General features: G+C 32.7%; 2 protein-coding genes and 1 long non-coding RNA gene across 4 annotated transcripts; 2 read left to right on the forward strand and 1 right to left on the reverse strand.

Annotated features, from left to right (window-relative positions):
- Positions 1-1,818, forward strand: LOC111198920. The gene is made up of 2 exons (XR_002653045.2): positions 1-1,430; positions 1,552-1,818. It is a non-coding gene; the product is annotated as an uncharacterized LOC111198920 (long non-coding RNA).
- A 4,946-nt stretch (positions 1,819-6,764) lies between these two features.
- LOC111198921 lies at positions 6,765-9,849 on the reverse strand. Of its 2 annotated transcripts, XM_022688261.2 has the most exons (3): positions 9,111-9,849; positions 8,421-8,485; positions 6,765-8,316 (listed from the first exon to the last, which is right to left on the reverse strand). In XM_022688261.2, the coding sequence occupies exons 1-3, from the start codon at positions 9,391-9,393 to the stop codon at positions 8,314-8,316; spliced, it is 351 nt and encodes a 116-aa protein (XP_022543982.1). In that variant the 5' UTR covers positions 9,394-9,849; the 3' UTR covers positions 6,765-8,313. The 2 variants fall into 2 exon arrangements, with proteins under 2 accessions (XP_022543982.1, XP_048590996.1); XM_048735039.1 differs by having other exon boundaries at positions 6,765-8,485.
- A 53-nt stretch (positions 9,850-9,902) lies between these two features.
- LOC106350558 lies at positions 9,903-11,489 on the forward strand. Its single transcript, XM_013790428.2, has one exon. The coding sequence runs from the start codon at positions 9,903-9,905 to the stop codon at positions 11,487-11,489; it is 1,587 nt and encodes a 528-aa protein (XP_013645882.2).
- Positions 11,490-14,450: the final 2,961 nt, after the last annotated feature.

A 14,450-nucleotide genomic window follows, 5' to 3' on the forward strand; every position in this document is an offset into this window, starting at 1 on the left:
ATATATAAGATTATTGTAACAAGTTTATCTAGCTATAAAAATACTCCAATTATATATTCTTAAGCTTTTCATCACCCAAACATTTTTGCTACTCAATTTAATATTCAAACTAATTATTTTTTTCTCATTTTAATACACTTACTTTTAAAACTATGCCTATTTTAATATCCAAACTACACTAATTTTAATAAACCAAATATTAATAAGTTTCAGACAAAGCTTAAACAATATCTAAAATTAAAATTTAAATCTTAAAATTTTCAAAATTTATTTAAATTTTAAGAATAAAATTAACTAAGTTTTGGATAGTATTTTAAAATTTAGAAAAAAACATTTTGAATAAAATAAATAAATTATTTTTAAACTTTAAAAAACAAAAATAAATTTGAAATTAAAACTAAAACTAATATTAAAAAAACAATTCAAGATTATCCAAATATAGTTACTTTTATTCTTAAAAGTTAAAATAAAATTTAATAATTTTAAGATTTTTTGAAATTTTAGAGATTTCTAAGTTTTGTTTGAAAGTTATTATTAACATGAGCATACTTTAGGTATTAAAATGAGCATATTTTAAAAGTAAATGTATTAAAATGAGAAAAATAATTAGTTTAGGGAATAAAAAAAGTTTGGGTATTAAAAAGTTTAACAAAATTTAGTTGCGTTATTTTTATGGAATTTTCCCTTTTAAGAATTAACCTTTGTTTCTAAATATAATTTTTTTGTAATAATCATACTTTATAGATCGAATGGTCATAGTCAATGGTCAATCATATCTGGTTTAGTAATGTTCCTAATTTTTTCTTTGACTTGTGGAATCTTATACACCACTTATTTAGACAAAGAAGAAAGAAAAAAGTAACACATTAACAATATTGTGCTTTTTGTCATCAAGGATATTTTGTTTAAAAGTGGTATTTAATGTTTTTGCACATGGATTAATATTTTTTTTATTTTTTATATAATTTATCTTGGTTACATATGAATATCATTAAATAAAGTTAATTCAACCAATAAAAAAGTAGTCACGAAATTCAAATGATATTAAATTCTATTTAGAATAGTGAATAATCGCTGCAAAAATATTTTCTTTAAACACCACTTAAATTGATATGGTAGAATTATACAGCAAGATTTTCTAAATAATCTATAAGAAGAAAATATATGTGCATATATGTTAGGTAAAGAAAAAAAAGACTAGTCAAAATGATAATTAATGGATAAATATATTGCCTCTTTAAAATTATTTGGTGACATAACATACTTTATATTTATCTTAAATATTTTATTTTGTATAAATAATACCAAGAATATAAAATCACAGTTTTCAGGAGAAGCACATCACAAGATTGCTTAAAACGTCAAAACCATGAAAATACAGGCATCCTTGATATTCATGTTCATCCTCTCTTTCTTTGCTTTACATCAGTGTATGTATATATTTTATCATTTATATTTCTTTGTTTTTTCTTTAATTTTTTCTCAAAATGTTTTTTATTTTTTTCGTCGTTAATGTTTGTTTGGTTGATGTATGATGATTTATATGTGAAGGTGCAAAGACGAATGTTAAAGGAATAGAGGATTCAAACATAGTCATAACATCAAATTGTGTTCAGGCTGGGTGTTTTCATATATTTAAAAAAGATTGTTGGTGTTGTCCAGGACCAGGACGCAAATGTTGGAAAGACAAAGCTTCGTGTGATGCTATATGTCCTCGTCCTCCAAAATAATGTAATAAATCTTAATTTATTAGAGATTGTTGTTCAGTGACGCATATTAAAGTATTCAATAATAAAAAATAAATTAGTTTTACCTACATTAGTCTTCTTATTTATAACTTGCATTTTTATTTAAATACTTAGGAAAAAAAATTAAGAATCATTTTGTCATTGGATTTCATCACATTCGTTACATACATTTATGCAATTCGATTATGTTCCAGTTATGAAGCAAATCACATTTTAATTTAACAAAACCTATTAACAAGCAATGTTAATGTTATTCATATAAAATGAATCATTTTAAATCGCCATAATTTTTTTGTATTTTTAAATATAAATTCTCTGTTCTCAAATTAGATAAAAACTTATAGTTCACCATTAGTTTATATTATTTTTGAAAATGTTAACTCCATTGAACAAGAGTGGATTTATTATTAAAAATAATTATTTTTTTGTTTAAACAGTTTTAATAAATTTGTACAGTGACAAGAATCCCCATAGTTGAATTGAAACTAACATTGGAAAACGACACTAAATGGCAAAAATCATATTAGCAATGTTATTCAAAATATGCATAAAAATGTCAAAGTGTTTTTATACGGTAAAATTGAAAATTTGATATTTTAATCAATGTTATAATTAAATAGTTGTTAGGATCAATTGATATTTCTTGCATGTATGATTTTTATAATAGTCGAATGAATGATGCATCTTAATTTAAAGGAATAGTGGTTAAGTTTAGGTAGGATTTTTGTTCGCTACAAAAACTGCATTGGGACTCCAGATATTACTTGACAACTTAGCATACACAAGAAGACTGGCCTTAAAAGCCCTGCGTACAAAAATAAAGAATTTTCTTTTTGAATGCTATAAGATGCTTAAATCAGTAAAGTGTTTGGGGCTAATGATCAATCGCACCTATCGGATGTGAGTGTTTGGTATAACAATACTAATGCACTCTATAGAAGTGGGGTTATAACTTTAGGCCAAGTCCAATCGAACATTATAGCTGTAAAATAGTGCAACATTTGCGGTTTCCTCTCTCCAACCACACGGTAAAAGGAACTGTATTTTATTTTTTCAAAACTGTTTTTTTATATGTTATTTATATATTTTATATATCTTATTATTTTTTATCACTGGATATGATATCTCAATAAAGTAAATATGTCATATTTGTTTTGTTATCTTTTAAATTTATTTAATGTAAAATATTAATTTATATGAAAACAAATAAAAACTAGTTGAAAATACATAAAAAAAATTAATTTACACACTGAAAATTTAAATTACAAAATTAAAACTAAAAAAAACAACATAAAAGATAACATTGCGTACAATCAGATAACGTAATCTAGCTTTTGTAAACTGTTTTTAATTCTTAAATTTTGTATAATCTAGCTTTTGTTATGTGTTTTTAATTGTTAAATGTAAGAGTTTGTTTTGATAATAATATTTTAATATAAGGTTTTTCATATAATATATTTATATTTAAATTATAAATATTTTTTAAAAAGGTGAAATAGAAATATCATTTAAATTAATATTGGTTAATATCTTTTAGTTATAATATTATAAATATTTTACTAAACAATTAAAAACTAAGAGAATCTTGTTTAATAATATAATAGTGAATAATATTTTTTGTGTATTATTTGGTGATATGGTTGGAGAGTCAAAAATATTTACTGCTAAAACGACATTAAAATAGGAGATAATATGTGATTGTATCCCTTTTAGACCACCATATTAAACTCCTACCTCAACCGAAGAAGAGAATTATATATTCCCGTTTTGACCCTACAAACCTACGAGTCTACTTCCCCTGCAACCCTATCAACCCACTCACAGACGGTTGTATCAGTGTGTCAGTCAGTGTGTCAGTGTATCAGTCTACTAGATTCTAGCTATCTTTCTTCTCTCTTATAATAAGCTCTAGCTCTCTTTCTCTCTCTCTTTAATATTGTATCTCATAAGAACAAAAAAGAGAACATTGTTGTTAATCATATTTCTCTTTACTGACTTTGATTTATAAATTAGAAGAGAACGTCATCATGGTTTGTTTGATTTTTTTCTTGTTCCTCCGGCGGACGAACCCGTCCCAAAATAAGTCGTAAGTAGCGAATACATGTTTTGTTAGATGATACATTGTTTATTAGCTTATACGTATTTTAATAACAATTATGTTAACCAAGTTTTTACTTAGTTATCTGATACCATTTTATGTTTAGTTTTATCAATTTTTTCATTTTCTACTCTTTGAAAAACATATTTCGTAAGTTATTATTATAATAAAACATTGTTACTTAATAAAATAAATAATTGAGAATATACAAATAAACTTTTCATTAACTGATATATGGTTTGTTAATTAATAAATGATTTGATAAATTGTTTATCAGTTTATACATTGTATTGATACATGATTTGTTAACTGATAAAAGAGTGGATACATGATTTGTAAGTTAATATATTTTTTTATAAATGAATTACTAACTGATAAATGATTTTTTAATTGATATATGCAGTGTTAACTGATGAGTTCCAGATGAGTGAATCATTGTCTCAGATGAGTTCCTGGAACACAACAAAGGCTTTCAAATTCTCCATCCTGGTGGTTATGGTTAGGAAATTGCTGATCGAGATATATTTCTAGTTAGCTGCTACGAAAGTGTTATTAAATGATACAAGTTTGTTAACTGCAACAAAATATTACAAAATGTTATTAAATAAGTGATGTTAACCGATACATTGTTTGTTAACCGATACATGGTTTGTTAACTGATATATGGTTTGGTTTGTTAACTGGTACATGATTTGTTAACGAATATATGGTTTGTTAGTTGCTACAAACTTGGCTACAAAGTAGTGGTCACTCATTTGGTATAAAGCAATGTATCATATAACAAACTACGTAATAGCTAACAAATTATGTATCGAATATTTTATTTGTTAACAATCATGTACTGGTTAACAATTCATGTATCAGCTAATGACAACTATTTTGTAATCTTGAAAACCATTTATCAATTAGCCACAACCTCTTTGTAACAACTAACATATTTTTTCTTCCATAGAATTACTACTTTAAATCTACGATCTTCGGTTTATTTTTTATGGTTTTTTACAAAAACAATGAATCTTTTGGAATCTTCGTAAAAAAATCATCAATGTTTTTTTGATCTTTATATAAAACATTGTAAAATTAGTCTGATTTTTTTTTCTATAAGCTTGAATGATAAATGAAAGAGATGAGAAAGAAAACTAGATTTCTATTAATATGATAAAAAACCATAAAATTAACTCACAAATAAAAGAAAAAATGTAGAGAAAAGGACTAACTACAAACCTATCTTAATTACATCTCTATAGCTCTGACACTATTTTGTTTCACCTGTCGCGCGTCAGAAACTTTTGTCAGAAGACAAAAACTGCAAGTCGCAGAGTTTTGTGTCAAATGAGAGAGAAAGTCGCAAGTAGCATCGAGGGCATTTTCGTCTATTTCAAACCAAAGAGATACAACTTGAACCTTTTATGTCACTCAATAGATAGAAATCATTTTAGGACCTCATTTTAGGATATCTAGCTAATTGTCTCTTAAAATAGTATCATAGGTTGGAAATACCCTTGTGATGTATTATGCACTGATAGTTTTGTGGTTCTGGATAGTTCAAATGATTACATCATCATTGTTTACTTGTGGATGTATTATGCACTGATAGTTTTGTGGTTCTGGATAGTTCAAATGATTACATCATCATTGTTTACTCGTGAAATGACTATACATGAGCCTTCTCCCCTCCTCCCTTGCTTTTTTCGTCTTGTCACATTATTAAAAGTTAAAATGACGATCGGCAGCTGCATGAAGTACTAAAATCCTGCAGTTAAACAAAATCCAAGTTTAATTTTTGTTCGCAAATCTCATGGTCAGTCCCGTGCGAGCCCTTTTAGGGGTCTGATGCAATTTTCAAATATACTATATATTAATAATTATTATAACATATTTAAAATGATAAAAAAACAATAAAAATGGTAATAACAGAAAAAGCTAATAACAAAGATAATGTTTATAGGATAATAATTTTTAAGTTTTTAGTCATCAATATTATAAACAGATTCTATCTAGATTTTACTAAGCAAACATTGGACTCTGCATTCATAAAGACAAAGTAGGAGGCTGAATATTGTATGCCCTTGTATTTTAAATCTGAGAGACATGGATGGTCTCAGCTGTGGAGAACGTTTCTCTAAATCGTTGAATTGCTCCCAAATATGTTGTAAACTCGGATTATTTTTCTGGTTCGGAAACGATTTTCACCAGTTAAGAACAAATTGTTGCAAATGTCACTTGAAACTTTCGAAGATTGGAGTCTACTGCCCAGATAAAAGCTATCAATTCCACATGTAAAGGAGAAATGATACACCTTGTATTTCTTGCCCCCACCAGACCATCAAATGTTTTGAGTTTCTCTGTGAATCATATTTATGAATGAAGTCATTTTCAACATTTAACCAATTCAAAAATTAATATCTATATATATATAATAAAACTAAACAAAAATTGTTTTCATATATATTACATATTAAAATATATAGCATATTAACCATGAACACTTGTACCACAAAAATATGACAAAACTAATTATATAATGCAAGTGCAATAAATTTTGTGGAAACACATTTCAGAAATTACAAATAATTAGAATCTCTAAACTTGAATAAATAAAACAAAGAAAATTCATATTTTCTTGTCGATCTGTGGTTTTGAGATTAAACAAGAATTGAATGAAATATTATGCAGAATCGATATATTATGCAGAAGTGACCTTGAGAACAACACTCTGGCCAAGTGAGCTAATGAGCCATTTATTATAATCTCAACGTAATATTCAATAACCAAATCTTGACCTAATGTGTGACCTTGAGAATGATATATTATGCAGAAGTGTGAGGCTGCCTTTTTTCTCTGAAGATATATATATTGATTCATACTGAAAGAACCAAACTGAAATACAAAGGGTAGCGAAAAATGAAAAATATACTGAGAAACATAAATCTATAAATTGGACAACTAGAACCCAAATATGGACACTTTGAACTAATTAAAACAACTTAATAATACAAGACTTGAGAGAGAGAATTTAGCTAAATAGCTAAATCCAAAAACAGAAAAACATATTTTCAAATTTTTTTCGGAAATATACTTTATCAATTAGTATGAAATTCTGTTATAATATATATTTATCAAATTCAATAAATCATGTTAAATTTCATTTATTTTATTTGTCATATATTCATTCGTTCTTGAAAGTAAAATAAAACAAAATAAAATAAATCATCTAATTTAAAAAAAAAGGAAACAAATAAATCAATGATATTTAGAAAAAGGTGGAAAAAAGGAAATACACAATTATTTACGGTTGTATAATCTCCAAAGAAGAGACCATCCCAATTTTAACTTTACTATTTTATTGTTTTACGATGAGTTAACTTCCTTTTTTGAAGACGTGATAGTTTGTTAGTGTATTGCTTATTTCCTTCTTCGTTTTCTAAAATCCAACCGTTGATAACTAGTTCCTCTATGTTGGTTTTAAGAACTAACAAGTGAAGATAGCTTTCATAAAAACAGAACTAACAAGTAAAGACATCACAACAAAAGAAACCTTCAATATGTATCCAAATAATCAGTTCGAAATTAATGAGACCCAGTGAGGCTTAGAAAGATTCTATAATATCCGGGTTTGTGATATATAAAAAGACTTAAGAAAATTGATTTGGCCTCACGAATTTCATTAGTTTCACCAAACTGGGATATTATAGAATCTTTTTAGGCCTCAGGGGTCTCATTAATTCCGAACTGATTATTTGGATACATATTGAACGTTTCTTTTGTTGTGATGTCTTCACTTGTTAGTTCTGTTTTTATAAAAGATATCTTCACTTGTTAGTTCTTCTTAAAACCAACATAGAGGAACCAGTTATCAACGGTTGGATTTTAGAAAACAAAGAAGGAAATAAGCAATACACTGACAAAATATCACATCTTCAAAAAAAGAAATTAACTCATTGTAAAACAATAAAATAGTAAAGTTCTTCAAGTTGGGATGGTCTATAGTAAGTGATTCGCGATACCATGTGAGGCCAACACACGAAAAAATATCATGAGGTGATTACAAAAGCAGTAAACAATGATTTGAACCTTTGAAACATGGATGGTTATGGCGTTACAGATTCAATCAAATCTTGAAAAAGTTTGGCCCAAAAACCACAAAAGTATTGAAAGCATGCATCTAGAATTTGGGCATAAACTGGGACTTTGGTTAACGGTGAGGCAATATTAAACAATATTCTGAGCAATTATGTAACTTATGGAACTAGCCTCCGCCTTGGCAGACACCGCCAATTGATCCTTCAATAATCATTACACAAGTATCATCAATACAACCCTTAAGGAAGCGACCTTTTCTCAGGATCCAAGGGAATGTACTCTGATGGCGATTACGCTGAGAGAAATTAGATATTCTGCTATTTGAAAACAAGACTAGCCTTTGCACAATGAAGCTTCCATTCCATGGGCCACAACCTGCGACTATCACTGAAAGAAACAACCATACTACCAGAGGTTACCATATGAATCTTCTTAAACTGTTAGAAATTCATCCTGACACAAAACAGAAGTATATACAATTATGTTGATACCTCTGCTGTTTGTAGGTCGATGGAAAGCCTAGCCTTGGATCTTCTACTTTTACAAGACCAATCAGCTATAAGAAAACATTAAGCGTAATGCCTTGTTACAGTCAAATCAAGTTGATGTTATCTAGTCAATCAAATTGGATAAATCCCAAAGAGAATTAGTTTGTAAAATAACTGTTTGTCATGATTTATGGAGACGATGCGTCACTTAATCAACTTACATGTTCCAAGTGATTTGTCATGCATAATGAAGCCAATAACACTAAGAAAATAATGGGTTTAACGAGTTTGAAAGCAAGTAAAAAAGAAGACAAGACAAGTAAAACTCAAGACTTTTATAACACAAAAGACCAATAAGCTATCAAACAATTCTACACGATTTTATAAAGAACATGTTTCCTACATCATAAACAGAGAAAAAAAAATAGACTGTCCGAATACTAGACTCCAAAATACTTCAAGATCATCAAGAAGATCATCATTAATTATGAGGATACTACTTGTACTCTAAAAGATTTCACCTTCCTCAAGATCATAAAGACGATCATCATCAATATGATCAATTTTTAAAACCAACCCAAACTTTTTAAGCAAAGATCGATCTCTTTCTTGCCTTGCGGGAACCACCAATGAGTTTTAACAGTTCTTTTTCGGCTATTTGGGCAAACAAGGGATGATCTTGTTCGAACTTACAGTTTGATGATCTTGCTTCTTCTTCTTCTTCCCTCTTGATTATCGCAAGTCTTTCCTCTTGTCTGACTTTCATCCTTTCCTCGATCATGGCTTTTTCTTCAAGCTGCCTTTCCTGAAGAAGTCTCTTCTCTCTTCTGATCGTCATCATAGCCTCAGACTTGTTACTACTCGACTTGACAATTATATCTGCAAACCTAATCTTTATCGCTGCCGCACGATCAGATTTTGACAAGGAAGAGGACAAGAACAACGGGTCACGACCCAGACTTGTTGCTGTCGTCATTGCAAAACCCTAGGCTTTGGATTTGAAACAGAGAGTGAGAGAGTAAAGATAAAGAAGAAGAATGAAGAAAAATCAATGCCGAAAAAGAAACCCTAAATCGCGGATTTGTAGAGAAGAGAGTGTCTATGTGAAAATCTATTTCTGTAGGAGACTCGGTGTGTTTATATATAGGTTGTTAAATGGGACCCTCTCTATTTCCTTTTTCGTTTTCAAAATTCGATTATTGTTTTGCAATGGATATTATTTCCTTTTTTGAATACATGATCATCTTATTGGTTATTTCCTTTTAGTCAAATATCCAGCCGTTAATATAGTTGTTTCCTTTTTGCTTTTCTCATGACCTAATCATAAACGTACTAGTTATTTCCTTTTTTCTAAAATTTATTAAAATCTAACCGTTACTAATTTCTCCTTTCTTCCTTTTTTTTTAACAAAACTCCTTTTAAATTTTTACGGTTCACTTATGATAACCATAAATGCTCACACGACTTTTTTAAAAAGAAAAATCGATGGCGACAAAAAAGGCGATTTCGAAACGATATCAATTTCTACGGTTTCTCGCCACGATTTGGGTGGTTGATGATGATTATGAAGACAACTGGGTGGTTTCTCCTTGGAAATCGGTCACGATGTTGTATATCTCCACGTTGTTTGAAAGAGGCAATCGTGATGAAGCAGTTTGGCGACAGTTTTCGGGTTTGACTGTATATATACAGATGAAAGTAATTAACAGATTTTCTTCCTACTTCTCTGTTTTATACTCAAATCTCTTACATTGTCTCTGGAGATTCTTCATTTTTCTAAACCTTATGGCTAACAATATTCGGAGAGCATTACAAGATATCAATCTTGGTGCTGATGATGCTCCATTCGTATTACCGTCAGCGGTGGTGCGTCGAGCAGAAGAGGAAAACAGGTTCATCCTGATTGGACGCCCGGTGATGCCTCGCAAACAGAACTTACGAGCAATTGTAGCGACTATGCCGCGAAATTGGGGTTTTGATGGTGTGGTTCGTGGCAGAATCATTGAGGGGCGTCGTTTCCAGTTCGTGTTTCCCACCGAAGAAGCGATGGATACGGTATCTAGGAGAGGACCATGGGCTTTTGCTGATCGTATGTTGGTACTTCAGAGGTGGACTCCTCTCATGGATATGGAAATGCTAAACTATATTCCATTCTGGATCCAAATAAGGGGGATTCCACTTCAATTCATGAACCGTGATGTCATTGTTCACATTGCTCGTACGCTGGGAGATTACATACAGATGGATTACAGTGAGGAGAATGGTGGCCTTATGGAGTATGTGCGAGTGAGAATCAATTGGAATGTAAATCAACCACTGAAGTTTATGAGGAATTTCCAATTCTCACCGGGAGTCAACACTCTACTGCGGCTTCAGTATGAGAGATTACGCGGTTTCTGTGAGGAGTGTGGTCTGATCACACACGACTCTGGGGCCTGTCTGATTCAGAATGGTGGCGCTGGTAATGCTGAAGAAGACGATGATAGTGGAGATGAGGCTGCTGACCCAGTGATGGTTCCAAATCAGGGGGTTATCATTGAAGAGATCAACGAGAACGCAAATGTTGAGCAAGATGAGAATGATATGGTTGAGGATCAAAACGTGGAGGCAAATGGTCAACTTGAACCTGTGGAGGCAGATGGGCATCATGGAGATGTAGAAGAGGAGCCAGAGGATACAACGCACGAGGAATATCAAAGGAACATCAGAACAATGGAGGAGGAAGCGGATGATGAGTACCTCTGGGGTGGTAATGGGAAACACACTTTGTTTCCCTCCGGTGTGGATACTGATGAGATGTATGATCCTCTCTACCCGAGTGGACAGAGGCTCTTAATGTCAAATGAAGAGGAGTCAAGTTTGAAGAGAAAGGCCTGGATAACAAGCGCAACTGATAATGTAAGAATGTTCTCAAAGACAAAAAGGGGAGAAACAAGCGGTGAGCAGACTTCTAAGCGTAAGAAAATGATGACAGGGGAAAGCACAGAAGTGTGTGAGGGCGATGGATCAGAGCTGAGTGTGTCTGACAAAGAGAGAGGCGCGGTGGGCCCAGAACCACCTCTGCCACCATGAGGACAGCCTGCTGGAACTGTCGAGGACTGGGCATAGACTCGACGGTTCGACGCCTTAAGGAGATAAACAGAAAGTATCTCCCGGACATTCTCTGCCTTTCAGAAACAAAGCAACAAGATGACTACGTGAGAGATGTTGGATTCAGTTATTGTAACACCTCAGGGTATAGGAGGTGGTTTAGTTCTATTTTCGAAGCAATCTGTTCAGCTTTCAGTTTTATCTGCTTCTGCAAATCTCATTGATTGTAATGTTCTCTTTAATGGAATTCAGTTCTACTATACGTTTGTTTATGGTCATCCTAACCCAGCATTTAGACATCATATTTGGGAAAGACTAACTCGTATTGGAACAACTAGGCGCAATCAGCCTTGGTTCTTACTTGGAGACTTTAACGAGATTCTTGGGAATCACGAAAAGGCTGGTGGAAGACTACGACCTGAATCATCATTTCACCAGTTTAGACAGTTGATGAGAACGTGCGACTATACTGATCTGCCTACGATAGGGAATCGCTTCTCTTGGGTTGGACAAAGAGGCACTCATCAAGTGGAATGCTGCCTAGACCGCACTATGGCAACTGCAGAGTGGTTTGATATATTCCCTGCATCTCAAACTGAATTCCTAGAAATCATCTGATCATCGACCCTTATTCACATACATCAGTGCAGATAGAGAGGTACCAAGACGACAGTTCCGGTTTGATAGTCGAATGCTCGACAAAGAAGGCTTCAAAGCTTCGGTGTTTAAAGGTTGGACAGGAACTGGACAGGCTCAGTTAGTGAAAATTCCGTTGGTACAACGATTGAGCAGATGTAGACAGCACATATCATTGTGGAAAAAACATAATCGCAACAACACAGAGGAAAAGATAAGTTCTCTACGAAGCAAACTAGACAAAGCTATGGTCGATCAAGCAGTCACAGCACAGGAACGGAGAGGCATCAAAGAAGATTTGAATCAAGCCTACCTAGAAGAAGAAATTTATTGGAAGCAGAAGAGTAGAGTCATGTGGTTACGTGCTGGTGACCGTAATACTAGTTACTTCCATGCTGTCACAAAGGCTACACGTTCAAGAAACAATATTGGAGCTATACAAGATGACAACGGAGTGATTCACAGAGGACATAAAAATATTGCACGAGTGGCTGAGAATTACTTTCAAAGCCTCTATGCTTCAGAGGAGACTGATCAGAATAGCTATAATACAGTCTTCAATGGGTTTCAAAGTAGAGTATCTGAAGGCATGAATCGTGATCTAACTAGAGCGATAACAGAGGAAGAGGTACTGGAAGCGATACTTGACATTGGTCCTCACAAAGCTCCTGGACCAGATGGGTTTACGGCAGTCTTCTATCACAAGTTATGGGAAGATTTGAAGCCAGAAATAATGAAGGAGATAAAGGACTTCTTTGACAGAGATTATTTGGACCCTCAGATCAATCATACAAACCTATGCCTTATCCCAAAGATCCATCCTCCAACGGGAATGAAAGAATTTCGTCCGATTGCTCTCTGTAATGTCTCATACAAGATAATATCAAAGATATTGGTCAACAGGCTCAAAAAACATCTGGACTCTATCATATCAGAGAATCAAAACGCCTTCATACCCGGAAGAATGATATCAGATAACATTGTGGTTGCCCATGAAATTTTCCACAGTCTGAAAGCAAGGAAGCGTCAAGCTACTTCTTATATGGCGATTAAGACTGATATAACAAAAGCTTATGACCGCTTAGAGTGGGTTTTTCTCAAGAGAACAATGGAGGAAATGGGTTTTGATGAGAAATGGGTTGGTTGGATAATGGCATGCATAACTACAGTGAGATATTCAGTATTGATTAATGGAGCTCCAGAAGGTTACATCACTCCAGAGAGGGGACTAAGGCAGGGCGATCCATTGTCATCATATCTATTTATATTATGTGCTAAAGTGCTCTCCCATATGATGAATAGAGCAAAACTCGATAGATCTTTGCTGGGAGTGAAGATTTCGAATCAAGCTCCTCCTGTGAATCATTTACTCTTTGCGGATGATTCCTTGTTCTTCTCCCTATCAAATGTAAAGGCTGCAAGGAAGCTAAAAGATATTTTCCACAAATATGAGGTAGCTTCGGGACAAGCCATTAATCTCAGTAAGTCATCAATCACCTTTGGGAATAAAGTATTACCAGGAGTAAGAACCAGGATGAGAAACATACTTGGAATTCATAATGAAGGTGGGTTTGGTAAGTATTTGGGGTTGCCAGAGCAATTTGGATCAAAAAATGGAGAGATGTTCGCTTATATAGTGGAGAAGGTTAAGGCAGTAACTCAATCTTGGAAACAGAAGTATTTGTCTCAGGGAGGCAAAGAAGTTTTGTTAAAAGCTATCGCTATGGCCATGCCAATATTCTCCATGAATATTTTTCGACTTCCAAAGGAAATCTGTGAAGATATAAATAGGATTCTAGCTCAATTTTGGTGGGGAGCAGGTGATAGAAAAGGACTTCACTGGTATGGTTGGAAAAGAATAAGCGTACCTAAAAGAGAAGGTGGGTTGGGATTTAGAGATTTGGAAATCTTTAATCAAGCTCTACTGAGTAAACAGGTATGGAGGATTATGCAGAAGCCAAACTGTTTAATGTCAAGGGTCCTTAAAGCTAGATACTTCCCTGATGGTGATATTCTCAAAGCTACACTGAAAAAGAAAGCTTCATATGGATGGAAGTCAATCCTACACGGCAGGGACTTAATCACAAAGGGATTGCGATATATTATTGGTGATGGATCGCATGTAAACATGTGGGAAGATCCATGGATACCCGATCATCCTCCTCGAGCTCCAAGACCTCGTCAACAGATAACTCAAGACGCCAAAGTAAGTCAGTTTTTCTTGCGGGATAGGAACCAGTGGGACATTGAGAAACTTCGACAGGAAGTTATAGAGGAAGATGTTGACAAAATACTAGCTCTCAAAAT

Source organism: Brassica napus, chromosome A6, assembly GCF_020379485.1.
Source record: "Brassica napus cultivar Da-Ae chromosome A6, Da-Ae, whole genome shotgun sequence".
Taxonomy (NCBI): Eukaryota; Viridiplantae; Streptophyta; class Magnoliopsida; order Brassicales; family Brassicaceae; genus Brassica; species Brassica napus.

Coding starts and splice junctions, on each gene's coding strand:
- LOC111198921 (XM_048735039.1), bottom strand. CDS start 9,393: ATGACGACAGCAACAAGTCTGGGTCGTGACCCGTTGTTCTTGTCCTCT. Junction 8,486..9,110: donor AGAAGCAAGATCATCAAACT/GTAAGTTCGAAC, acceptor GTTTTCTTATAG/CTGATTGGTCTTGTAAAAGT.
- LOC106350558 (XM_013790428.2), top strand. CDS start 9,903: ATGGCGACAAAAAAGGCGATTTCGAAACGATATCAATTTCTACGGTTT.